The sequence below is a fragment of the Saccopteryx bilineata genome, chromosome 7 (assembly GCF_036850765.1).
Source record: "Saccopteryx bilineata isolate mSacBil1 chromosome 7, mSacBil1_pri_phased_curated, whole genome shotgun sequence".
Classification (NCBI taxonomy): Eukaryota; Metazoa; Chordata; class Mammalia; order Chiroptera; family Emballonuridae; genus Saccopteryx; species Saccopteryx bilineata.
Window position 1 is genome coordinate 107,560,712 of NC_089496.1, and position 27,379 is coordinate 107,588,090.

At 55.2% G+C, this 27,379-nt stretch overlaps 1 protein-coding gene across 1 annotated transcript; it reads left to right on the forward strand.

Annotated features, from left to right (window-relative positions):
* Positions 1 to 10,911: 10,911 nt before the first annotated feature.
* On the forward strand, positions 10,912 to 27,152 carry GPR26 (G protein-coupled receptor 26). Its single transcript, XM_066239065.1, has 3 exons — positions 10,912 to 11,810; positions 18,484 to 18,597; positions 25,822 to 27,152. Exons 1-3 carry the CDS (start codon positions 11,143 to 11,145, stop codon positions 26,051 to 26,053), a joined length of 1,014 nt encoding a protein of 337 aa, XP_066095162.1. The 5' UTR covers positions 10,912 to 11,142; the 3' UTR covers positions 26,054 to 27,152.
* Positions 27,153 to 27,379: the final 227 nt, after the last annotated feature.

The following is a 27,379-nucleotide window of genomic DNA, read 5'->3' on the forward strand; positions in this document are numbered from 1 at the left end:
CACAGGAGAAGCACTTGTTTCTCCACCCTTCCCTTTCTTCTTTCTCTCTCTCTCTCTTTCTTCCCCTCCCGCAGCCAAGGCTCCATTGGAGCAAAGTTGGCCCCGGCTCTGAGGATGGCTCCATGGCCTCTGTCTCAGGCACTAGAATGGCTCCGGTTGCAATAGAGCAACACCCCAGATGGGTAGAGCATCGCCCCCTAGTGGGCATGCCGGGTGGATCCCAGTCTGTCTCTGCCTCCCTGCTTCTCACTTCAGAATACAAAAAACAAAACAAAACAAAAAACAAACCAAGGAGCCTTAGCCCAGCAAAATGCTGTGTGCTGAACTGCACAAGCCTTTCCCTTCCACAAGTTCTAGAAAGAATACGACACTTCTCCCCACCCCCACTCTCCCCCCTATGGTGGCTGCCTCTTCTCCTGCCTCTTGTGGGGTGCTGGGAGGGGGTCATTAGGTGACGTAAAAACACCTGAATAATCCTCTACCTAGTAAATGGAGCCCTCGTGTATAATCTTCCAACAAAGAAACCGCCCATGCCCAGACGGTTTCATCAGTGAATTTCCCCAGATGTGTGAGAAATAAATAATATGAATTCTATACAATATCTCTCAGAGGTTAGAAGAGGAAAGAACACTTCCCACTTGATTTTCTGAGGCCAGCATTACCCTGATATCCAAACCAGGTGAAATATTAAAAGGAAAAAAAAATACAGACTCATAAATACCCTTCATGAGCTTAGATGCAGATATCCCCAACAGAACCCATGCAAGCAGAATCTGGCAGAAACATAAACAGGAGTGGACACTCAAGACACTCTGGGCCTGTCTCTGGGCTGGCTCAGCATTCAAGCCATCCGTGTCATTCACCATCTCGAGATGAAAGAAAAAACACATGATCGTCTCCGTGGATGCAGCCAACAACATTCGGCAGAATTCCCCGTCCACGGATAATGCCGAGCAGGGCAGACGAGAGAGGAGAGGGAGCCTGTTTGACCTGAGGCAGGGCACCCACAGCCCAGCTGCACTCTCATGGGGAGAGGCCGACTGTCTCCGCCCAAGATGGGATCAGGGCGAGTGTGCTCACTGTCCCCACGTCTGTCAAGCCAGACGTCCAAGCCAGGGAAACAAAACTACTTAAGAAATAAGTCAAAGGCAGACATGCTGTGGACAACATGATTGCTTACATTGAAAAGCCCATGGTTGCTACAGAAAAGCTCCCAGAAATGATAAAGGAGTTTAGCAAGTTTTCAGTCAGTACATAAAATCAATTACATATATAATTGTATAGATTGTATGTATGTACACACACAGAGACATGTGTCATGTTCATGAATTCAGACTTAATATTGTCTATGTGAGAGTGACATCTGTATCAGGTGATCTGATTGGCTACTGGATGACCTCACCCCCTAACCTAGGGGAGGGGATGAAGGAACCAAGTTTTCCATCCCCGACTGGCGGGGCCAGGGCAGTGTCACCCTTCGTGGTGGGGGCCCTAAGTAAGTCATTCAGTAAGAGATTTATGCCGCAGTGTCCCTATGTTCCCAAACCAAAAGAAAATTCTTTTACGTTTCTAGCCAGTTTGACATTCTGTCTGGTGCATGTGCACATTCACGCGCGCGCGCACACACACACACACACACACATGCATGCGCACGCAAGCACATGCACACAGCCTCTGTTCCCAGCAGTCCCACATGCAGGCTCGTTCCCGGATGCGCACACAGAACTGGGCCTGACACGCACTCCATCCCCCCCCCCCCCCCGCCCCGGTCCAGAAGCTGAGCCGTGTGGCTGTGCCGGCCAGTGGGCAGCCAGAAAGAAGTGCGCCCTCCCCCACTGCCCCCCACACAGACCTCTGAGGCTGCAGTGGTGCATGGGCTCCAGCTGCCTCTGGAGCAGGAGAGATCGGATTCCGGGTGAGTTGGGAGGGCCCCCCCCCATGCCTGGCTCCACCCCCTTTTCTTGCTGCCAGTCTGGGATACAGCCCCTGGGGTGGCATGCTCAGGTGGCCTGAAGTCATGTGTGAGCTGGCCTCATTCTCCTCTTTCCCATCAGAGGCGTGGGCTCCTTCACCCTGAGAAGTACCAGAGAAAGAATTCTCAGACCAGGGGCTCCTCCCATGGCCTGCTGAGGCCGTTGTGTGATGATGCCCCAGTCCTGGGGCGGGGACCCACAACAAGGGTGGCTTCAGGATCACCTGTAAAGAGTGTCTCCCTTTCAGACCACTGGGGACAAACCCCCAGAGGCGCAGACCTGGGAGCAGATGGCAGGAAGCCCGGAGGAATCAGCCCGGCAGAATCAGCCCGGCAGGCCAAGCAGGACAGGGAGCCGCCTGGCGTGCACTGCGGGTGTTTGAATGTGCCCCAGGAGCTGGGGCTGGAGATGGGTGTGGTTTTGGAACATCCCACTTTTCCAAACGATGGGGCCGTGCTTGTGGTGAAGAAGAAGGGACAGGGACAGGTGTGGGGCAAGGAACTAGGAGAAATAGCTCATCCTGAAAAGTCTAGTCCTAGGGACACAAGACAGGCTTCACTACAGCACAGGGACAGGAAATGAGCAGAGGCCAGGAATCCTTAGACGGCAGCTCAAACTTCGGAGAAGCCATCGTTTGTGGGCCGGTTCAATGCCTCACAGCCTAACACTCAGGGGGGATCAATCACACGCTTCTGTCCTGGAACTGGTATGAGTCACAAATAACAAAGCTGCTCCTGCCCCGGGCAGCTTTAACGGGTTTTCAAGGCAAAATGCAAACCTGCCCAGCTGGCCACGTGGGAGCTTGCGGAGAGGGACGGCTCCGTGTAATGGCTCCATCACTGAGCCAGGCAGACTCTGACTGCCCTGCAGCAGCTCCTTCTGTTGGCCCAGCTGTGGGGGAACTTGGTGCAGGTGGTGGAGGCCCGAGCCAGGGGAGGTCTGGCATGCTGATGTCAGTCACAGGCCCTCCGTGAGGCCTTGAGCAAAGCTGCTCAGTGGCAAGGCTCCATCCATCACCCCACCCCGCAGCGGGTGGTGGTCGCCATCCTATGAACCATCCCTTGGGAAATGAACATAAGTGCTCAGCAGCAGGCCTGGTCCCCAGGGAGCTCTCTGACAATTCTGCATGTGTCACACGCAGACTTCCTACAGCAGCTGACATTCGGCCCAAGGATCCAGTCTGGGGAGGGGGGCAGAGGATGGGAGGATGTGAGTGGTGGTCGATTGGGCATCGTTAGGAGAGATGGGAGGGACCAAATTTAGGTGTCAGAACAGACAGGGATCTCGTGCCCAGGTGCTGAGCCAGATAGATCTGGGTCCACATCCCCTCTCTCTTTGGCTCCGATACCCTAGACATGCTGCTTAACTTGTTCAGCCTCGGTTTCCTCATCTGTGTGATGGGGGTGACTACCGCCTTTCTCCTAGAGCGCCGCAGTGAAGAGTGATTGAGATGAGGGAGGCCAAGTGTTTGGGTCACAGCAAGCCTACGGCCACTGTCCCCAGTGCTCTGAGCCTTGGCTCCTCCCAGAAGGTCAGCTGGAGAGACAACAGGCTGCTTCTGCCCTCTGTTGGGCTCACTTCTTTCCGTGTATGGCCTGTGGTGCCCGGGACAGCCGTGGAGACCCAGGGGTAGCAAGCGCCCTCTCCAGAGAGCCAACCCCTCTCCTCCCTGACAGTGGGCATGTGGGCCAGAGGCCTGATGGTTCTGTGGGATGGGTTCACAGCTCCTAGCTGAGTTCAGAGGAGCAGGAGCACTCGGCCGGAGGGAGAGCAGATGGCACGAGTTGGAAAGAACCTCCATGTGTGGATCTGGCTGGGCTGGGCTGGGATTCAAACTGGGACCTGTGACACTGGGGTGTGATGGTTTAGAAGAGGTTTATGTCCCATGCCTCAAAGGCACTTCCATGACTCACCCTGGCTTTCAGAAGGAAGGTTTGTATGCACAGTGATTGCCTTCTCAGTCACTCTACAGTGTCCGTAAAGTCATGGTGCACTTTTGACCGGTCACAGGAAAGCAACAAAAGATGATAGAAATGTGAAATCTGCACCAAATAAAAGGAAAACTCTCCTAGTTTCATACCTATTCAGTGCAGTTCGATGTGGGCTCACACACAGATTTTTTAGGGCTCCTTAGGTAGCTATCCCGTATAGCCTCTACAGACTCGTCACTGACTGATGGCCTACCAGAACGGGGTTTCTCCACCAAACTGCCGGTTTCCTTCAACTGCTTATCCCACTGAGTAATGTTATTCCTATGTGGTGGCGCTTCGTTATGAATGTGCCGATATTCACTTTGCATTTTGGTCACGGATTCAAATTTAGTGAGCCACAGAACACACTGAACTTTCCTCTGTACCGTCCACATCTCGACTGGCATGGCTGTGGGCTGCTCTGCTGTATACACGGTGTTACATCATCATCTGCACATGCGCACATGCTGCCACATCATCCTACAGAAACTGGGAGGATTTTCCTTTTATTTGGTGCAGATTTCACATTTCTATCGTCTTTTGTTGCTTTCCTGTGGCCAGTCAAAAGTGCACCATGACTTTACGGACACACTGTATCTCAGACAACCACCCTAAATGCTTTTATACAGAGTGATTGTCATCTGGACCCCACCCTTCACCCTCTGTCAGAGAACCAGCACCGAAGGCTTTTTATACAGACTGATTGGCTTCTTGTAGACTTTCTCTCTCTCTCTCTCTCTCTCTCTCTCTCTCTCTCTCTCTCATTCTGAAAACCTACCAAGAAGGCTTCTATGCAGGGTAATTGGCTACTTTTAGACCCCCACCCCACCCCTCCACTCTTTCTCTGAGAACTAGCCCAGAAGACTTCCCTATTCAGCGTGATGGGCTTCTGGTAGACTCCTACCTCTCGCTCTCACTTTCTCTCTCTGAGAACCAGGCCAGAAGGCTTCTATTGAGAGTGATTGGCTTTTTGTGGACACCTACCTCTCTTTCTCTCTCACAGAGAAATAGCCCAGAAGGCTTCAATACAGGGTGATTGGCTTCTTGCAGACTCCTACTGCTCTGTCTCTCAGAGAACCTATGCAGAAAGATTTTAAGCAGGGTGACAGGCTTCTGGTACACACCTAAAATTCTATCTCAGAGAACCAGTCCAGAAGGCTTCTATGCCAGATTATTGGCTTCTTGAGGACCCTTCCCCCACTCTGTAAAAGAATGATCTCAAAATGTTTATATTGAAGTTGATTAGCTTCTAGCAACCCCTATGTCTGTCTGTCTGTCTGTCTCAGAACCTACCCAGAGGCCTTTTATGCAGTCATAGCCTTCTTCTAGACTCCTACATTTTTCTCTCCCCTCTCCTTCAGAGAAGTAGTGCATAAGGAAGGCTTCTATTGAGGAAGATTGGCTTTTTGTACACCCCTACCATCTCTCGCTCTGAGAACCTACCCAGAGGACTCTATGCAGAGTGATTGGCTTCTTGTAGACCCCACCTCTCTCTCTCTCTCTCTCTCTCTTTTTCTCTCTTTCTCTCCCTCTTTCTCAGAAGCAGTGCAGAAGGCTTCTATGCAGGGTGATTGGCTTTTTGTAAACCCCTAACTCTCTCAGAACTAGCCCAGAAAGCTTCTATTCAGGGTGATTGGCTTCTTTTAGACTCTCAACTCTCTCTCCCTCTCCCTCTCCCTCTCCCCCCCTCTCCCTCTCCCTCTCCCTCTCCGAACTACCCCAGAAGGCTTCAGTGCAGGGTGATTGGCTTGTAGACCGCTACCCCCCACCGCTGTCAAACAACCAGCCCAGAAGGCTTCTAGGCAGGGTGATTGGATTTTTGTAGACCCCTACCTCTCTCTCACAGACCTAGTCCAGAAGTCTTCTTAGCTTCTTATTCAGGGTGATTGACTTCTTGTAGACCTCTACCTAACTCCCTCTCTCTCTCTCCCTCTCTCTCTCTCTCTCTCTCTCTCTCTCAGAGAACCAGTACAGAGGTTTCTAATCAGGGTAATTGGCTTCTTATAGAATGCTTTCTCTCTCACTCACCTTCAGAAAATCAGCCCAGAAGGATTCTATGCAAGGGTCACTGGCTTGTTTTAGACCCCGCCCCCCTCTCTCAAAGCCAGTGCAGAAGGCTTCTATTCTGGGTGATTGGCTTCTTGTAGACCCCCACCTAACTCTCTCTCCCTCTTTCTCAGAGAACCAGCCTGGAGAACTTCTAATCAGGGTGACTGGTTTCTTTTAGACACCCCCTCTCCCTATCGCTCGCTCTCCACCTCTCAGAACCACCCCGGAAGGCTTCTATGCAGGGCGGTTGACTTCTTGTATCTCTCTCTCTCTCTCTCTCTCTCCATCTCAGAGAACCAGCCCAGATGGCTACTATTCAGGGTGATTGGCTTCTCTTCACCTCCCACTTTTCTCTCAGGGAACCAGCCCAAAAGCGAATCACCCTGAATAGAAGCCTTCTGCAGTGATTCTGAGAGAGAGAGAGAGAGAGAGAGAGAGAGAGAGAGATGGGTAGGGTTCTACAAGATGCCAATCACCATGCACAGACACCTTCTGGGCTAGTGTTCTGAGGGGGGTATAGTGGTCTACAAAAGGACAATCACCATGCATACAAGCCGTCTGCACTGGTTCTCTGAGAGAGAGAGAGACGTAGGAGTATACAAGAACCTAATCACACAACATAGAAGCCTCTTGCTCTGGCTCTCTGAGAGAGTGGAAGGTAGGGGTCTACAAGCAGCCAATCACCCTGCATAAAAACGTCCTGGGCAAGTTCTGAGAGAGATACAATTCTACAAAAAGCCAGCCATGCTTCATGGAAGCCTTCTGATTTTCTGAGAGAGAAAAGGTTCTATAAGAAGCCAATAATCCGGATTAGAATCTTTCCATGCTGGTTCTCTGAAAAAGAGAAAGAGAGAGAGAGGTAGAGGTCTACAAGAAACCAATCACCATTCTTAGAATCCTTTTGCACTGGTTCTCAGAGAGAGAGGGGAGGGGTCTACAAGGAGCCAATCACCATTCATAGAAGCCTCCTGGGCTAATTCTGAGGGAGAGAGAAGTAGGGTCTGCAAAGAGCCCGTCACCCTGCCTAGAAGCGCTCTCTCTCTCTCTCTCTCTCTCTCTCTCTCTCTCTCTCTTTCTCTTTGAGAACCAGCCCCAAAAGCTTCCTTTTGGAAATTAGTAGGAATTAGTAGGACCCTACATCTCTCTCTCAGAACTAACAAAATGGCTTTTATGGAGGCTGATTGGCATCTTGCAGACCACCTTCTCTCTACCTCTCTCTCTCACACACACACAAGAGGACCAGCCCAGAAGTGTTTTATGCAGGGTGATTTGTTTCTGGGCTGGTTCTCTGAGAGAGTAGGGGGAGGTCAAAGTAGCCAATCACCCTGTATAGAATCCCCCTGGCTAGGTCTGAGAGAGAGAGATGCAGTCTACATAAAGCCAATCAGCTTGCATAGAAGTCTTCTGCACTGTTTCTCTAAGAGAGAGACAGAGACAGGACAGAGAGAGGTAGGAGTCTACAGAAAGCCAATCACCCTGCATAGAAGCCTTCTGGGCTGGTTCTTTGAGATGGAGAGAGAGAGAGAGAGGTAGGAGTCTACAGAAAGCCAATCACCCTGCACAGAAGCGTTTTGGACCGGTTGTCTGAGATGGAGAGAGAGAGAGAGGTAGGTGTCTAAAAGAAGCCAATAACACTGCACAGAAGGCTTCTGGGCTAGTTCTCTGAGATGGAGAAAGAGAGATGTAGGAGTATACAGGAAGCCAGTCACCCTGCATAGAAGCCTTCTGCACTGTTTCTAAAAGAGAGAGAGAGAGAGAGAGAGACAGGTAGGGGTCTAAAAGAAGTCAATTACCTTGCATACAAGTCTTCTGGACTGGTCTCTGAGATGGAAAGAGAATTGGAGGTCTACAGGAAGCCAATCACCCTGCGTAGAAGCCTTCTGCACTGTTTCTATAAGTTTCTCTCCCTCCCTCCCTCTCCCTCCCTCTTTCTCTCTCTCTCTCTTTCTCTCTCTCTCTCTTTCTCTCTCTCTCTCTCTCTCTCTCTCTCTCTCTCTCTCTCTCAGAGAGCCAGCCCTGAAAGCTTCCTTTCAGGGTGATTGGCTTTTAGTAGGACCCTACATCTCTCTCTCAGAACTAGCTAAAATGGCTTCTATGCAGGCTGATTGGCATCTTGTAGACCACTTCCTCTCTACCTCTCTCTCACACACACAGGACCAGCCGGAAGTGTTTTATGCAGGGTGATTCGCTTCTGGGCTGGTTCCTGAGAGAGAAGGAGGAGGTCTAAAAGTAGCCAATCACCCTGTATAGAATCCCCCTGGCTAGGTCTGAGAGAGAGAGAAGCAGTCTAAAAAAAAGCCGGTCAGCCTGCATAGACGCCTTCTGCACAGTTTCTCTTAGATTGGGAGAGAGAGAGAGAGAGATAGGAGCCTTCAGAAAGCCAATCACCCTGCATAGAAGCCTCCTGGGCTGGTTTTCTGTGAGAGGGTGGGGGTTAGGGGTCTACAAGAAGCCAATCACCCTACATAAAAGCCTTCTGGGTAGTTCTGAGGGAGAGAGAGGTAGGAGTCCGCCAAGAGCCAGTCACCCTGCCTAGAAGCTTTCTCTCTCTCTCTCTCTCTCTCTCTCTGAGAACCAGTCCAGAAGACTTCTATGCAGTGTGACTGGATTTGTAGGCCCCTACTTTTCTCTCTTTCGGGATCTCATAGAACCAACCCAGAGGGCTTCTATTCAGGGTGATTGACTTCTTGTAGCCCACTATCTTTCTCTCTCAGAACTACCCCAGAAGGCTTCTATGCAGGATGATTGGCTTTTTGAAGACCTCGGCCTCTCTGTCTCTTGGAGAACCATACAGAAGGCTTCTATGCAGAGTGGCTGGCTTCTTGTAGACTCCTACCTCTAAGTCTTTCTCTTTCTCACAGAACATGCCCAGAAGTGTTCTATGCAGGGTGATTCGCTTCCTGGCTGGTTCCTGAGAGAGAAGGTGGAGGTCTAAAGGAAGCCAATCACCCTGTACTGAAGCCCCCTGGCTAGGTCAGAGAGAGAGGAGCAGTCTACAAAAAGCCAGACACCCTGCATAGAAGCCTGCTGCACGGTTCTCAGAAAGACAAAGGAAGGGGTGTAAAAGAACACAATCACCCTGCATAGAAGCCTTCTGGTCTGGTTCTGAGAGAGAGAGAGAGAGAGAGAGGGAGGGAGGGAGAGAGAGAGAGAGAGGGAGGGAGGGAGAGAGAGAGAGAGGGAGAGGGAGAGAGGTAGTGGTCTACAAAAAGCCAATCACACTTCATGGAAGCCTTTTGGACTGATTGTTTGAGAAAGAGAGAGAGGGTTCTACACAAAGCCAATCATTCTGATTAGAATCCTTCTGTGCTGGTTCTCTGAGAAAGAGAAAGAGAGAGAGAGAGAGAGAGAGGTAGAGGTTTACAAGAAGCCAATCACCCTGCCCAGAAGCCTTCTGAGCTTTTTCTTTGAGAGAAAGAGGAGTCTAGAAGAAGCCAATTACCCTACTGGAATCCTTCTGCACTGGTTCTGAGAGAGAGAGAGAGAGAGAGAGGTCTACAAGGAGCCAATCACCCTGTATAGAAAGAAGCCTTCCAGGCTGGTTCTCTGAGAAAGAGGGAAAGAGAGCTAGACGTCTACAAGAAGCCAATCGTTCTGTATAGAAGCTTTCTCTTTGTATGAGAACCAGTTCTGAAGGCTTCTATGCAGTGTGACTGGATTTTTTAGACCGCTACCTCTGTCTGTCTGTCTCAGAGAACCAGTTCAGAATGCTTCTACGCAGGGTAATTGGCTTTTTGTAGACCCCTAACTCTCTTTCTCCCTTCTCAAAACTAGCCCAGAAGGCTTCTATGCAGGTGATTGGCATTTCTGGACCCGCCCCCCTTCCTTCAGAGAACCAGCCCAGAAGCGAATCACCCTGCATCAAAGACTTCTGGGCTAGTTTTGAGAAAGGGAGAGAGTTAGGTGTCTACATGACACCAATTGCCCTGCATAGAAGCCTTCTGGGCTGGTTCTCAGCAAGAGAAGAGAGTGAGAGAGAAGTAGAGAGAGAGGGGTCTAGAAGAAACCAATCATCCTGTAAGAGGCCTTCTGGCAAAGTTCTCTAAGTGAATGAGAGTGGTATGGTCTACATAAAGCCAGTTACCCTCAATAAGAGCCTTCTGGCCTGCTTGTCTGAGGGAGAACGACAGAGGTTGGTGTCTACAAGAAGAGAATCACCCTGAAAGGAAGCCTTCTGGTATTCTGAGAGAGAGAGAGGTCTACAAAAAGGCACCCTGAATCGAAGCCTTCTGGCCTAGTCTTGGAGAAAGAGGTAGGGGTCTACAAGAAGCCAATCACCCTGAACAGAATCCTTCTGGGCTGATTCTGTGAGAGAGAGATTGGGGCAGGGAGGGGGTCTGCAAGGAGCCCTGCATTTTGCACAAATGACTTTTTTGTGTCTCATTCTCTTGTGGAGGGAGGAGTGTGAGAGTGAGGGGGGGAGATTGTAAAGGAGATAAAGAAGAGGAAGAGATGGAGAGAGAGATGAAGGGAGAGATTGGAAAAGAGTGGGAGAGAGAGGCAGAGCTGGGGGAGATAGAGGAAGAGGGGGAGAGTGGAAGAGGGGGGTGAGAAGAGGGGGGTAAATAGTACGAAGGGAGCGAGAGGAGGAATAGACAGGAAGAGAGATAAAGGGGGTTTGTGCGGCGCCTGCATCAGTGGGAGTTTCTGTGACAAGAGCAGCCCGATTCCCTAGAGAAAAGAGGAAAGGGAAGAACAAGGGGAATGGAGAAGTTGGGGGTGGGGGAGACAGATGGAGCACAGCAGTGGGAGAGGGAAAAGAGAAGCGCAGCAAAGGAGAGAGAGAGAGAGAGGTGTGTGGAGGGAGAGCAGAGAGGGAGCGAGCCGAGAAGAGGGGAGGAAGGGAAAGCCAGGGAGCAGGAGGGAGCGCGCGAGCGGAGAGGAGACAGAGACGGAGGGATGGGGTGAGGGCAGGAGGAAGCAGAGGAGAGCGCCGGGGCGCAGGCGCCTGCAATCCAGGATCGTAGGGCGCTGGAAGCTCCCGATTCAGCGGCTCTCCTAAGGCTTGTCCGGGAGGTGGCGCGGGGCTCCGAGGTGGCTGCGCGCCCTCCAGGGCACCATGGCAGCCGGGACCCGGAGTGGCTGGGCAGTGGGCTGCACCGTAGCAGCGCCGGGTTGCGGGCCCTGAGCGCAAGCGGCGGGCGCGCACCATGAACTCGTGGGACGCGGGCCTGGCCGGGCTGCTGGTGGGCACTATTGTCGTCTCGCTGCTGTCCAACGCGCTGGTGCTGCTCTGCCTCCTGCACAGCGCCGACATCCGCCGCCAGGCGCCGGCGCTCTTCACCCTCAACCTCACGTGCGGCAACCTGCTGTGCACTGTGGTCAACATGCCGCTCACGCTGGCGGGCGTCGTGGCACAGCGACAGCCGGCAGGCGACCGCCTGTGCCGCCTGGCTGCCTTCCTCGACACCTTTCTGGCTACCAACTCCATGCTCAGCATGGCTGCTCTCAGCATTGACCGCTGGGTGGCTGTGGTCTTCCCGCTGAGCTACCGTGCCAAGATGCGCCTCCGCGATGCCGCGCTCATGGTGGCCTACACGTGGCTGCACGCGCTCACCTTCCCCGCCACCGCCCTCGCCCTGTCCTGGCTGGGCTTCCACCAGCTGTACGCCTCCTGCACGCTCTGCAGCCGGCGGCCGGACGAGCGTCTGCGCTTTGCCGCCTTCACCGGCGCCTTCCACGCGCTCAGCTTCCTGCTCTCCTTCATCGTGCTCTGCTGCACGTACCTGAAGGTGCTCAAGGTGGCCCGCTTCCACTGCAAGCGCATCGACGTGATCACCATGCAGACGCTCGTGCTGCTCGTGGACATCCACCCCAGGTGAGGGCGCCCCGCGTGAGGGCGCGAGCCAGGCTGCCTGGGACTCCGTGGGTGGGGAGGGTCCTTGCAAGGGATTTTTGAAGCCTCAGGGTGGAAGCGTCAGCGTCAGAACTTTGTTGGACTTCTTATACTTATGTTTGTGGTTTTCACTTTAAACAGTGTGTGGAGGCCTTTAAAAGGTTCCACTCAAGCCCCGAGAGTGTAGGTAGCCTCGATGTTTAGGGGGCTCCTTAAGAGCTCCCCCACCCCGGAAGGAGCTGCTTTTCTGGATCTGTTGTTTCTCTGGGGTCTGTGCTTCCTGCGGGTGTGTGTGTGTGTCTGCAACCTCCCACCGTGGGTCCTTAAAGGAGCGTCTGTAGGGCCCTGAGGAGACAGGGGAGGGGTCTCTTCCTGGGACAGCACTGTCCTGGGTCTCTGGACGGAGCTCAGATGGCCCTGCAGAAGAGAGTGTCACTCCTGAGGTTCCCACCCACCTCCGCCTGCGGCTGGCAGCCGGGGAGGGGTATCAGCGCAGGTGCAGGCACCCCCAGGCTCTGCTGCCCCCCACTGAGCCCTCCTGGAGAGAAGGGGGGACAGGGCCAGGCACCCTCAGCTCAGCCACCTCGGCTTCCCCTCTGAGGGAGGAAGGGGAGCAGGAAGGGAAATGCTGGGGCCGTTTCTGGGGACTCTGCTGTTGAGTAGCCCAGTCCCCGGGAAAGGCAGGCTCTGTTGCCTAGGACTTTTGATAAGGGGGCCATGACTTCCAGAAGGCACCGCAGGGAGGCAGGCAGAGAGCACTGATCAGGGAGGCCAGGGGCAGGTAGGGAGCTCCTCAGGGTGCGACCCTACCCCCGCGCCACACACACACACACACACACCCACCCACCCACCCACCCCCGAGGGCTGAGAGGGACACACCGCAGGCGTCAGTCTGAGCAAAGTTTCCTTCAGTCCTGCGCTTTTCCTGACCATGAGCAATAAAAGAAGTCTTTGAACTTCACTGTGTCTACACAAGGCTATGCCTGTGTGTGTGTTCATTGTTCCCCTTCCAAGTGGCCCTTCCTGGTTGTGTGCTGTTGAATTAGATGAAAATTCATCCTAGACTCTTCCTCACAGAATGATATACATGTGAAATAGCAACAGCACGTGCCGGAAGGGTAGATGAACACATCTGCACGTGTTCATGTCACACACAATCCCGTGTATTCACATGTCAACTGCACGGGTCACGGGGGTGGCCTGCTTGCACACTGACATAAGGACCTGGGCCGATGCAATACATGTCTCTGTGTCCTCAACGGGTCACTGCCATTTAAAGAAGTACTCTGCAACCACAATTACAGGGCTAGTTCCGTCTCCTCATGCAGGGGCAGGGGACCTCCCCTCAGAAAGTGCATCCCAGGACAGGGGCTGGGACTGCGCTGGAGGCTGGAGGTGATGTCTGACTCTCGGGACCTGCACCATTCCTGGAGCAGCCGGCCCTCTCCCCGGGAGTCTAACAGCAGAGGGGGGGGGGGGCTGGCCAACGAATCGGTTCTTTAGATTGGCTCGCTCCATCTCTGTTCTCCTCCCGCTTCCAGAAGAAGAGCTGTGGCTCCCCTTTCAGCCCACTTAGGGTGCAGTCCCCCCTTATCTCCCCACCCCATCCAGGGGTGCCATGGCCTCTTCCATGCCCCAGCAAGCCTGGAGGAGCCCCTGCCTCCAGTGTCCCTGCAGGGCTAAGGAGCGGCCCCAGTCTGCCCTGGGGAGAGGCAGGGCTTCTTGGACAAGGCCAGCCCTGGACTAGTTCAGACAGGTCCCACTGGCTGAGGGCTGGCCGGAGGGTGTGGACTAGTGGTCGGGTTATGGACAGCACCCCTGCCCCTTCTGTGACCACCATCTGCCTTTCTCTGCGGGCTCTGTCCCCAGAGTGCAAGGGTGGGCATGGGGCCACCCAGGAGGGCACAGCTCCCTGAGAGCTGGACCACAGGCTTCCCAGCTGCTCCAACTCTTCCTCTGCACAGAGGAAAAGCTGCAGAGCTAATGCGGGGGCCTGCCCCTGGCACCCCGAAGCCAGAGGTACTGAGACCCCAGGAAGACCAGCCAAGCCTCCTGGGCCAGTTTGGTGCTGAGAGCCGGGGTAGCTGGGGGCACCAGTTTCCGGTCAGCAAAGGTCAGGCTTCCTTATCTGAACAGCCAGGGTAGCAGGTGCAGTCCGGCCATCAGCCACCACACTAATGACCTCCTGGGGCTTCATTAAGGGGAGCCGGTTTGCGTTCCTGGAGGCCCAGGCTTGCCAGAGGCTCCCTGGTGGTGCCCAGTCTTCGCACACTGTTGAATGTGGGCTCCTTTGCTTAGATGTCACCCAAGATCAGGGAACCCCCCCCATTCTGAATTTAACCTAGGACCCTAAGAGACGTTCCCCGCACCTGCCTTTCTGTGGCAGTTTCTCAAGTTACTTTGGTCCCCAAGCAGTGTGGAGTTCCTGATACTCCTCGCCAGGTCCCCTAGCCACTCAGCCGGCTCTGTTCAGGTCTCCCAGCCACAGCCGAGGGACACCGGGCCTCCACCTGATGCCACCAGAGACTCGGGCTGTCACCTGACGTGGGGCACGGGTGGGGAGCCGGGGCAGTGAGGCGACAGTCTCGCTTTGGGCTGCCACTCGCCAGCTGGGGTCTGTGACTTCCCAGAGTGGGATGGTGGGGTGGGGCGCACTCCTCCTGTGGTCAAGGTCTGCTGGGGTTGACCGGTGCTGATCCTGGAGGGGGTCCAAACTGTGACACAGTTGACGGAAGAGGCCAAAGAGATAACCTCACTGTGCCCTTGGCTTTACAGACAAGGACACTGCGGGGAGCCAAGGGAGTGGGGGACTTTCCATAAGTTAGCAGATCTAGAATGTGGCCAAGACCTTGGGATTTATGGGTGGGAAACAGAGCAGATGGTGGTGAGCACACCATCTAAGTAAATATTTAGAAGGTCTAAATTAAGCTTAGAGACTGTTAAATGAAGTACGTTCTGCCCTCCCGCCGTGACAAACATACATTTATAATGTTTTGCAAGGTTGGGTTCAAATTTTGGGACCCTGGGGCTCCTTGGACTCCATGGTGGGGAGCGCAGAGCCACGTCGAGCACACAGCCCCCACCGGGTTCCCCACCCCTGGCTCTCCCCGGCCCCTCAAGGGGCTGCCCTGGCCCAAAGTGGACAGTGTGGGTGTGCGTCCCACCCACTGTTACTGCCTTCCAGTCTGCAGCCGAGCACACAGTGGGCAGAGCCCGCCCCCGGGGGGTCGACCCAGGGAAGGTGCCTGCACGTGTTCTAGAAGCAGAGTCGGGGCACTTGGGCCAGGAATTTCGTGGTTCGGGCCCTTAGAACATGGTCGAGAGCAGAGGCTATGGGTTCTGGGTGAGCTCCCCGCTTAGCCCGTGAACTCTGTGTTAGACCCCTCTCACAGGATTGCTGTCACCCTTGTCCTGGCTCCAAACTCAGGCTCTTCACCATCCAGCCTGCTCATAACTTGACTTTTGTTCCATTGTCCCCAAAGCCAGAAAGCAGATCTGGATTACTCTGGAACGAGCAATCCAGAGTAAAGTGGGGGCTCTGGGACGGCTACAGCCATTGGGGTCATTCCCTGCGGTGGGCGTGGAGGTGTGTGGCGCCGGCAGGTTTTAGCTGTGACTCCCTCGTGTATTGACCTTGCGATAGCCCCAGGATCCTGTCCCTCCTGCCCTGTCGCAGAAGCCCAGAGGGGAACGTCTCTTTGACCCCACACGTCACCGTGCTGGAGAGCCTGTCTCCTTTTGTCACAAAGAAACTTTGTGTCCCGTCCGAGCCTGTCGGGGTCCCCCCCTCGCTTATCCCCGGGGTGAATGCAGCTGGCGGGGGGCGTTTTGCACACTGCCCAGGGGGGGTCCGAGGTCCTCCAGCTGCTGCCACCGGGCCCCAGGACATTTGAAGCATTTGTTGGAGTGGCCACACGCAGCTTACTTACTATTCAGCAACCCTGCGGGACACGGAGGAGTCGGGTCCACCCCAGGTCTTGCAGTCAGGGCACCTGAAGGAGCCCTGTTCTGTCCCCAGCTCACTTGGTGACCCTGGGCATGGCAAAGACCTTTCGGGCCCTCAGTGTCCTCATCTGCAAACAAGAACAACAGCTGTCAGGGACGCAAGGTTTCGAGGAGCTCAGTTCCGCAATGCTCTGTACATCGGGGACAGAATGACAACAAAGCCATCGCCCTGGAGCTCTGGGAGCTGGTGAGCTGCTCTCGGACCGTGCTTACACAATACGGTGGGCCGAGGACTGCGCTGCTCCCCTCGGAGCCTGGGGGGCCGCCTGGCCTTCCTCCTTCCGGCCACCACCCTGCTCTCACTCAGAAATCAGGGGAGCCCCAGGTGGAGAGGGTGGATGCATTTGTTTGCAAAAAAAGAGTTCAAGGAAGCGGCCCCATGGTTCCCAACGAGCCACGCTCCACAGGGAGCCAGTGACCACACGCTTTCCTCACCCGCACCCCGCTTTCAGGGAGGGGCACTTCCCCCTCCTCTCTGAGCCTCAGTTTTCCCATCTGGGAGCTGGGCTGGGTGGGTGACATAGGACACAGAGTCTAGCCTGCCTGTCCCAGAGCAGAGACGTGACCAGGCCCATGTGGATGCTAAGCCCAGTCATAGAGCCTCTGCCAGATACCCTCTGGGTCATTCTAAAGCATCTGAGGAATGGGCAACATTGTCAGGGTCACATATTGGAGGAGGGCCTGGCATCCCCTCGGTGAGTCATTGGTATGAACTTGGTGTTTCAGGATGCCTAGAACGGTCTCCTCCTCTCGCGGGGCGACTGCCCTGTGATGGCTCAGGACAGCTGGCTCCGGTCCCAAACCTCCAGCAGTCCTCACCTCAATTACCCTGTTATGGCACAAACACATTAATAGTAAAACCAAAAGTCCTGTGTGGCGGAGAATGTGCCAAACACGCTGTGCCCTACCTAGGGTGACCACTGTCCTGGTTTCCCTGGGACAAGGGGGCCCCAGGATGCAGGACTTTGAGTTTTAAAACCAAAACAGCCTCAGGCAAACCAAGATGAGTTCAGTCACCTGGCTGTACCCAGACTCCTCTGGGTGGGGACTTCTGCCTTCTCTCCACGCCCACCTGTATCCTGGACACATCACTTGAGCCAGAGGACTTGGGCACGAAACTCCGCAGAAAGCCAAGTGTAAATGGAACTTCAGAAGATTTAAGACCGACTCTTGCTGTGTACCTTGCTCAAAGTCACCCTCCTGTCTTCCCCCGCCCTCCCCCCAGTATTGATCAGATTTCTGGATGATGCCTGGAGTGGGGGGGCTCCTACATGCACGCCCCCATCACAGTATCTAAGATGACACGTCTGAGAAATGTGGGGGTTAGAAATTAGTACTATTAGTCGTGAGTAATACATGTTCAGCCAGGAGGAAACCAGTTCCTATCAAGGCAAACTCCAGTTCCCAACACTCCAGATTCCTGGAAAGGTGCAAGTCAAGGGAGAAAAATCCTGCAGGAATTTGGGGCGCCCTCCATCTAAACGAATGGGGAATTGTCCCCCTGTGACCAGAAAGATGATGATGAAGCGTTTCTATTAAATATTAATCGTGGCTCTTGTGGAAGGAGCCGGGGAGGGGGGTCGGGGGGGCTGCCCTGGTGTTCACGCTGCGCACGAACCCGGCTCAGGAATATTCTGCCCGCTCCTGGCTTTCGTTGGGCTGACCGGCCTCGTTTTGGAGCCAGGTCACTGCAACCCAGTCTTCCACCGTCACTCCCCGGGCAGCTCTGTCCACCGTTTTCCTTCCTGTTCACTTTGGGAATCATGTGGTTTATTTGAAAAAGCAAACAGTAGGAACGCACACCTCGTCGCGGTGCCCCATGAGGGGGGGCACGGGCTTGCCGTTCCTCAATGACTGGCTCGCTGTGGCTCAGGCGTTTCCCTGTGGCTGCAGAAAATGGATGGCAGGGCCACTCCTCTTCAGGGACACTTTGCCAAGCTTGGTCTCAGAGGCAATTGGGCGACTTTTCTCTCGGTGACCCCATAAGTGGTGTGTGTAGCTCGCGGCAGGGGTACGGGAGGCTCTGGGATGGAAGGAAGACGCGGGGCTGAACGTGTGGAGGAAAGGAAGCCCCGTCCACACTGCGCACAGAGTCCAGGTCACCCTGGTGAGAAGCACCAGCTCTGAGTCAGATGGATGCAGGCTCAAAGCCTGTCTCCCTGAGCTCATGGTCTTCTCTGTAAACAGGGCAGGTAAGACGCCACCTGGCAGGTGAAATGCACCTGGCCGGGTCAGTTGTATAAGCATAAGGCTTAGAGAAAGTGCCTGGAGAGAGGGGACTCGGGGGGCTGTGCAGAGCTGGTGACCAGTGAGTGACAAGGCTCACAGTGAGTTCCTAGTGTTCGCACCTGCTTGCGCACTGTGCTGACTGCTCCGTGTGCTTTGATGCACTGAACACATTTCATGCATCAAATCAGCCCTTGGCCGCATTTTATTAGAGGACTAGCCACACTTTACAGACAGTGGCCCCGAGGCTATGTGACGGCACACAGCGTGCCCAAGGCCACACAGCTACAACCAAGACATGTCTCTCCCGCTGCGTAGCAGGTTCCTGTGCTCAAGGCCTCTGCCTGTGCTTATGAAGAATTAACTCACTGGGACCTAGGCAGGCGGACCCGTGAGTCACCTTCTCCCCATCTCTCCTGTGCAGTGTGCGGGAGCGCTGTCTGGAGGAACAGAGGCGGCGGCGCCAGCGTGCCACCAAGAAGATCAGCACCTTCATAGGGACCTTCCTCGTGTGCTTCGCGCCCTACGTGATCACCAGGTGAGCCGGACCCCACGGGGCGCTCATGTGCGGCGGGCAGGGTGGGCACAGGGCTTTGGAGAGCAAAGCGAGGCCCACGTGACCTTTAGCGGTCGCCAGTGTCTCTTGGCCACGTGTTTCTCCAGACAGTGCGTTGGGGGCGGGGGGTGGGTGTGAACTTGACGGGTCTGATGAGGAGAGTACATGCTTTTTCTCGGAAGCCTTGAATTCTTTCAGATTGAACCCGGAACTAAAAGGGTTGTAAAAGACTCTCTCCCACTTGATTTCCAAATCTCATCCTTCTCACCCTCTACCCTGGCCCCCTCCCCAGGAGGCACTAATGGAAGGGAACGGGGGAACGAGAGAGGAAGACACGTGTGATGGTGGGGTTCCCACTGTCTGCTGAGCTCAGGATAGCCCAGCCCCGGGCACTCTCAGCCTGGACACCCTGGTCGTCAGCAGGGGCCATGTGGCATCTGCACAGGAAGCAGGGAGCTCCAGGTGGGCCCACCTGCCCGACAGGCCCAGGGGTCTCTCATCCTTAGTCCAGGCATTGTGAGCTTGTCACAATCTTTTCCTGTCCCCAACCCTGGGCCAGCTGAGGCTACAGTGCTTGGTCTCAGGACTGTGCATTCCAAAAGCTAGTCTGGTCTAGCTACAGAATCCTTTTCCCCCAAAAAGTATCATGCAGTTTGGGGTACTGGAGGAGAAAGAGCACCCCAAACTTTGTCATAGTGGTGCAGGCTCCTGTGTGGTTAGGGTTCGTGAGCGCCAGGAGGCCACAATGGTGCAGAGGTGGGCCTGGGGGACCCGAGAAGTACATTCTGGCAGCAGGCGAGCTGGACCTGCCATGCCTCTGCCTTCCAGGGCACAGTAAGCATGACCCTCCTGGGCCCTACAGTGCCCCCAGGGGGTGCGCTGGGCACCAGGCGGAAGCAGCCCCTGCAGATGGGGGGGGGAGCTGAGACTCAGAGAGGAAAGGGATTGCACAGGCCATCCGACTAACCGGGCACAGGGCAGGCTGAAGCCCCCGGGACGGCCACCAAGCAACCCTGGGGACACTCCTGGAAGCAGCGCCACCTTGTCATTCTCTGCCCCCTTCCTGTCCCTGGACGTAAAAGTTCAAGCCACCGAGGCAGCAATAGGCAGACCCCATAGAATCCAGAGGGGAGACGTAAAAGCAAGCTCGTCTCTTAAACTAACCCTGGGCTGGAGGCCTCTGCTCTGTGCCCGATCCGGGCCACCCTCTGTCTGGATAATGTCCTCATCTTAAAGGTGAGGATTCCAGGGCTCGGACACACACCCGCCTCACCTGGTGACGCAGCCAGGCTCCAGCCAAGCCAGCCTAGAACCCGAGCCTGCTCACAGGAGACACTTTGCGTCTCCCCAAGAGTGCAGAAGTTCCTTCCAGGATGACGCGGCGGGCGCTTTGTGCCCACAGCCCACTCCGTGCTTCTGAGATAACGGGGTGCTAGTTGTTGTCACTTAAACCCCTCATTGAACCGTTCACACAGAAGCTGGCACCCCACGAAGGCACAGTGACTGTCACTCTCCAGGCAGCCCGCCTGGCGGCCTCCTCCCCTCTGAGCCTCGGACGGAGCCGCAGAGCCGCGAGTAAGAGTCTGCGCTACCCTCGGGACAGCTGTGCAGAACCCGGAGCTGGCAGGCTCGGGACTCGAGGAAGAGAAGCGGCTTCTGCTATGACATCTGCCACGCCTTTGAGTTGACCGAGAAGAGCAGGCTGGCTGGGAGGGGACTCCCTTCTCGTTGTCCCCAGTGTCTTCCTATCTGCCTGACAGCATCCCCAGAGTGGGAAGCATCCTTCTCGGGTCAAGAACCACTCACATCTTCTAATATGTTTCAAACTTCCCTTATATAACCCCCTCATTATGAGGGGACGTGAGACCCTTGTAACTGTGCCTGTCACTTACTGGACACCTGTACTGCACCTGGGAGGTACCTGGCTGCACTCATACAGCTTCCTGTGAGGTGCGTACCAGCATCCTCATACTGAGGTTCAGAGAGGTGAGATGAGCTTCCCGAGGACGCAGGAGCAGCAGCGGGCAGAAGCAAGGGTTAAAAGTCGGCATCTGGCCTGTGGTGGCCATGCTACATCTCCAAAGCATGGGGACCGGGCGCTGGAGATACAGAGACACTCACCTGCAGGCTAATCCAACTTCCTGCGCCCCGGACATAGCAGCAGACTCCCGTGCGTAGAGGCAGAAGGGCGTGGGAGTCCTCTCTCCGGAAGAAGCGGTGGGTTCCCATGATCGTCACCTCTTCACCTCCCACCTGGATGACAGCATCCTGGGTAGACCCAGAATAGAGCCCAGAGGCCATCAGTGTTGGAGGCTGGAGCCATCGGCAGACGTGGCCGGCACAGTACTGACCACGCCGCAGAAACCGTCCAATCGGTCTCACCAACTGCACCCAGCACTCAGAGCCACCTGCCCCTGTGTGTGGGGCAGGTCAGATGACAGCGGGAAACATCTGGAAATCTCCACCTCCCCCCTTAATGAGAGGCACTGCCTGCTTGTTCTTCACACACTCACATTGGCTTCTGTGTCCTCAGAGCTGTGGGTCACATCTGACTCTTTCCAGAGCATTTTGAGCAGAGTCTGAAGACCCGTGACAGACTCTCATCCAAAAGCTCTAAATAAATATTTTCTGAATTAAAATTAACCTGTCTGGAGACATTTGTAAGGCTATTATCTCCGTGGCGATATGCGTGTACACAGAACCACGGCCCTCCCAAGTCATTGCAGTGCGGTTTTGAGGCCTTGCGGATCTGACGGCACCATTATTGTGCTTTTCAAAGTCACAGAATTCTGTAGATGGCAGCGGGGTTTGGTGTGCAGGTGGCTGTCCGGTATTAATCTTCTATTAATAAGATGCCTTTTCCATTTTAATGTCTCATGCAAATTTAAACTGTCAGCTTATTACTTGCAGGTCTTCAAATACACAGACCAGATAGTCCAGACGTCCTGGGTGGCCATCTGACTGGCTTCCCAAAGAATGTTCTGTGACCCAGAGTGTGTGTGTGTGTGTGTGTGTGTGTGTGTGTGTGAGAGAGAGAGAGAGAGAGAGAGAGAGAGAGAAGGGGAGAGAGAGAAGGGGAGAGAGATGGAGAGAGAGAGAGAAGGGGAGAGAGAGAGAAGGGGAGAGAGAAAGAGAGAGAAGGGGAGAGAGAGATGGAGAAGGAGAGAGAGAGACAGGGAGAGCGAGAGATGGAGAGAGAGAGAGAGAGAGAGATGGAGTTAAGAGATGATGCAAGGTGTTAAGAGAAGGCGCCACTTGACCATTTTAAACTGAAGAGTTGAAAGTCAAGGTCCTTGACTACCTCCTGCAACCAAGTCAAGGAGCTGGGAGGGGCAGCCTGGCACTAGACACATGGTCATGACTGTCACCTACAGCCCAGGGTTCAAATCCTGCTTCTCCCACATCCAGGCCCGGTCCCCCTGCCCCAGTCCCACTCTGCACCACGCGGAGAACGCCGTGGGGGGGTGGGGGCCTGGGACACTGTTTGTGAAGTGGTCCCTGAGGGCTACCCCACTCAGGGTGCAGCAGTGCCCCGCCCAACACCTCTCCCAGGTGGACACCCCTGGGACTGTTGCTCCTGCCCGCCACCAGAGCTTAGTTCCCTTGGAGGCCCCCACTCTCCAGCAGGACGGAAACCTCAGTCTCTTGGGGTTCAGAGATTGCCTCGGAGAGCTGACCAACGCACCCCCCTCCTCCCACCCGGGACCACAACTGCCAGGCTGCCGGGTGGGGATGAGAGGACCTTGTGTGTGAGGGGCAAGGAGGCGGGCTTCCTGGCCTCATGAGCCTTCTGTTGTGACAGCATCGAGAACCGCTGGTGACCCAGATCAGAGGGCTTCCTGCCAGGAGAGGGGAAGAGGGGCTCCCTGGAGCAGAGGGTGCATGGGGGGGCACTGCTCGGGGGCGGGCTGGGATCTGTGGGCATCTGCCCCATGTCACCCTGAATCAGAATAACACACGTCTCCGAGCCCTGCTTCTGGCGTGGGAGCAGGCCCACACCCTGCAGCCTTTCACTTGACGGACTCTGCCCGGATCCCCCCCCCCCCCCCCCCCCCCCCGGCGTTCGCAGCGGGGTGTCTGTGCATCACACTCACCTAAAATGCTTGAGAAAGCAGACGCCTGCTCCCCGCTCCCCACCCCCCTCCGCCTGGCCTCTGCCAGCTGTGGGCTCTCCGGGGACTGCAGAGGCAGCGCTGTGTCAGGTCAGGTGGGTTGGGGCCGGCACGCGTGCACTCTGAGCACAGAAGCATCAATGTTTCCCCCTGAATGGAGCCTAATGGTGGAGGTTTCTGGGTTATACCCAGGCAGTACGCAGAGAGTCACCTTGGTGCTTAATGGAAGGTCAGGGTAGGGTGGGGGTGGGGTGGGGGTAGGGAGGGCCAGGAGGGGGCAGAGGCTTGCTCACGCCTTGGCAAGCCCTGGGTCAGCCTCGGTTCCTGGTGAGGGGGGAAGGGGGAGCCGGAAAGGGGGCAAGGCCAGGGCCACGGTGAGGTTGTGACACCCAGGAGGAACATGGCACTGATCGGAGTGTAAGAGGCCCCTTTTCTCGTGGGAACGGGGGGGCCCGAGCGTCCCTCTCTGAAAGGTCACCTGACAGGATCATACACATGTCTGCTCAGATCTGGAATTAGAAAGAAGCAATTGGCACAATATGGAAATCCTTGTCCTCTCTCAGTCCCCTTGAACAAAGGGAAGCTTGGGACCATCAGAGCTCGGACAGAGCAGAGCTGCCCACGGCGGTGAGGGTGAGGGTGGGGGACCCGTGTGCACAGGACGAGCAGAAAGCAGGGCAGCCAGCCGCACGGGAGCACAGATGGGGCAGCCCAGCTCCGGTCTCGCCCAGCGGCCACCCTGGCTCAGTGGTCAGGCCTGTACTGACCCAGAACATCTCTCTGCCTGGACAGAGACCCGACACGTGCTTTTCAAAGCAGAAGTCTCCCGGTGCACGGTCTGCAGGATCAAGTGACACAACAATGCTGGGGAGCCCATGACAACGTTACGGCAGAGGTGTTCTCAGGGCCCAAAGGGACCCAGAGCTCATCTCGTCCGGACTCAGGGCTGGAGTTAGAATCCCAGCATGGCCCCGAGTCTGGACCTGGATGAAGTTAAGATAGAGCTCCGTCCAGGAGATGCTGGTTTACTACTCCTTCTCTCAGAGAGCCTCAACTTCCTCGTCTGCAAAACGGGAGCGGTGCTGATTCGGCCGGGAACTAACTGTAAGATTGAAGACAGGGCACCTCAGGGATTGGGCCCAGAGGAGACATTCACCTGGGGCTTATCGTGGCCGAGCCGGGAGAGTTCAGACTTGACTTAAAATCTCTGAGAAGCAAAGGCAAGAGATTTTACTTCTTAATTGTCTATGTGGTGAAATTTAAAATGGGTCCCACGTCCGTTTTATTCTGTGAAGTCCGCAGAACCTGCAGATAATTTTGATCTTCCTGGATGGGTTGGTGCTATCTGGCTCTTTTAATGCATCCTCTGGAAAGAGCCAAAATGCTAAGGCTAAATTTAGTAAGATGCAGGAGACCAGACATTTTGGGAAAGCAACTTGGCATTGTGTGGCAACAATGTGTTGGCATCCAGCTGTTTCATTGTTATTATTGGGTGTCAGTTCTAAATTCGGTGGTGTTGTCTTCTTAAATTCATCACTTCCCAGAATCGGTTTCTTCAAGGCACAGACGTCCCCAATCCTAACAGCTCCAATTTAATCCCCCCCAATTCGGGCTCCCAAGGATGGGAACGGCACTGTGGCCACGTTCTCTCAACGGGTCCGAGAGCACACGGCAGGCATTGGTGCCAAATCAGAAGCCAAACGGAAGGGCTCGGGATGGATTCTCTGAGGATTTGTTTGAGAGGGGGCGTGGCAGTGAGGGTGACAGCCACCAGCTTCCTGCTGCTTCTCTTCCTGGGCTGGTCCTCACAGCCTCAGCCCAAGGCGGGTTTCGGAAAGACTGCGGAGGTCGGCAGCCCGGAGTTCCCACCGCCTCCCTCTTCTCCGTACCTGGGTCCTCACCCAGGCAGCCCACCCAGCTGGGAGCCACTGCTGCCGTCCATCTTGCAGCACCCCCCACAGGTAGAATAGAGGTGCCACACCCCAGAGGCTGGACCTTCCTCGGCCGTGGACTTGCTGTTTGTTGCTGGGCAACCCCTTTTCCTCTCTGGGCCTCAGTTTCCTCCTTTGACAGTGGGAAGAGGGTTATTCCTGATCACTAAGTTCTCTCCTCGTTCTGTGGCCTTTTTGACCTTAATGAACACTGGCTACTGCCCAAACACGGCCACACCTGAGAGGAGAATGAGGGGCAGCCTTTGGAGGGAATTTCACGGACATGGAGGAAAGCTGTGTGGCTGCACAGCCTGCGTCAGCACCCAGGCTGGATGGGTCCCAGCAGGGCTCTCAGACTGTGCCCCTTGGACACAAGCTGCATCTTCCCTCGCCCCTTCCAAAGAGGGAGGGTCACTTCTAGGTGTCCTGACTGCCACCATTGCCAGGGGCCACCAAGTCACAGCCCTGGGAAGAGGTCTTCCCAGCCAGCAGGTTCTTCCTGATGTAAGAAGTACGTGGAGCTTTGCAGAATGTTTGCAGAATTATTCTCAGCCCTTCTTCCCGGGCAACCTCCTTGGGAAGGCAGAGCTAGGATTTGAAGCAAAGACTCAGCCTTTTATACTTGCAATGACCTTAGAGATGATCTTACTGAACTCCTTGTTTTTCATATAAATCACCCAGGCCCAAGGAAGGAAAACGACTAAGCCAGGGTCACACGGCAGGTCCGCATCCATATGGGAACCAGTGGCCAGGACACGGACAGCCCATTTCTTAGATGAGCTTGGGTTCACAAGTCAGGACAGACCTGGGTGCCAGTCCCGCCTTCACGATTTACTGGTTGTGTGCCCTTGGGCCAGTGGCTTAACCTCCTCGGACATCTATTTCCTTACATGTAAAATGGAGATTGCCCTATCTCCCAGGGTCCCATGTAGTCCTGTGTGTCACGTGCACAGCTAGCATAGTACCTAGAATAAGCTACGTGCCTGCTTATTAATGTCAGCCGTCATTACTGTTATTGTTGTAAAATTGCTCTTGTTGCAATTGTTACTGGAGGAGGCCGTCTTAGGGAAACAGGCTTGGCCAGGAAGCTGGGGGCCAGGGCCTTGAACAGGAGGCCGTGCCCGGCTCTGATCTCAGTAACCACTTTCCCCGTCTCTCCGCAGGCTGGTGGAGCTGTCCTCCACGGTGCCCGTCGGCTCCCACTGGGGCGTGCTGTCCAAGTGCTTGGCCTACAGCAAGGCGGCGTCTGACCCCTTCGTGTACTCCCTGCTGCGCCACCAGTACCGCAAAAGCTGCAAGGAGATCCTGAGCCGCGTGTTCAGCCGGCGCTCCCTGCGCTCCTCGGGCCACACGCCCGACTCCCACAGCCAGAACATCCTGCCGGTCTCCGAGTGAAGAACGCCACTCCTGCGGCAGAGTCTGGCATGAGAGCGCTGGCGAGAAGGCCGGGAGGGCTCCCGGGTGGACACCCACCTGGCCAGTCCAGTGCTTGCAGGGGCCCCGAAGGCTGCTTCTTGGTCCTCAAGGGCAGCTGGTGAGCTGTCGCCCCTAATTATCACCAAAGGATGACCGTGGGACGTGCTCCGGCTTTTCTTTCTGAGAAGCAACTCAGAGCTCCTGGACACACCAGAGGCTCCTCAAGGTGACACTGGGTCCCGTCGTGATCGAGGACACACACAGTGCTGGTGGCAGGTGGGGAGCATGGCGTCCACCTACTTCCTAACCGCTGGATGCTGGGCTCCAGGCTGAGGAGAAGTGGTGGTCTCCACGAGACATGGGTCGTGCTAGGAGTGAGGTTGGCAGTGGCCACGGGGCCCCGTGTGTATGGCTGCTCTTCCCCCTGTGATAGTGGTGGCTGCTTTAACCCAAATATTAGTCTGCTGGTACTAACTGCCCTGTGTTCAGCTGGGACTATTGGGTCCTGTGCCCAAGGGGAAAAGGTTTTAACCACAAGTGGCTTCCTGGCTGCTGTTGACCAGTCTTAGAAATGCTTATATTGGATTCGACTTCTGTTCTCCTTTCTCTCCGCAAAGCTCACAGTTGTGTGTGTAGACAATCTTAGCACAGAAACCATTTAAACAGACAGGTGATACATGGAATATTGTCCTTTGGAGTTTGACCCTGGAGTCACCTTCCTCTGAAATACGTGTCACCATGTTGAAGCCAAGGAGAGGCGGCAGGGGGAGAGGGGGTTGGCTGGCTGGGCCCCCACCCCAATCAGTGACCGGAATCTGCAGGAAGCATTTCACCTTGTCTCTCACAGGAGACACGAACTGACCTGGGCAGGGTGATGACAGCCTTGGTTTTAAAGCATGCAGTTCCATTATCCTAATCCCAGTCAGTCTCTCAACAGAAAGGACAGGTGAGCAGGACAGTGCCCTGTGCTAATGATGGGAGAGTGAGGTTTTTATTGAAAATTATAACTATAACACCTATGCCGATTCATTACCAGCCCCCATCTGGAGTCAATAAAAACTAAGGTGACTGGACCGTGCTTTCTGCCCATTCCGTCTTTGTTCACCATTTCAAATCAAGATGTGACTGCTAAGAGCAGCTCTCTCAGTCCTCCGAGTGTTCCTCCGGGGGGGGGGATGGGGAGCAGGAGACGGCTCCCCTCTCTGCTGGCTCCACGTGCCCTAACTTTGGAGGTGTGACAGGGAGGCCGCAGTCCCCTGGGGGCTGATCTGTCAGTTTGCACTGCCAGGTGGCCCCAGCCTCCAG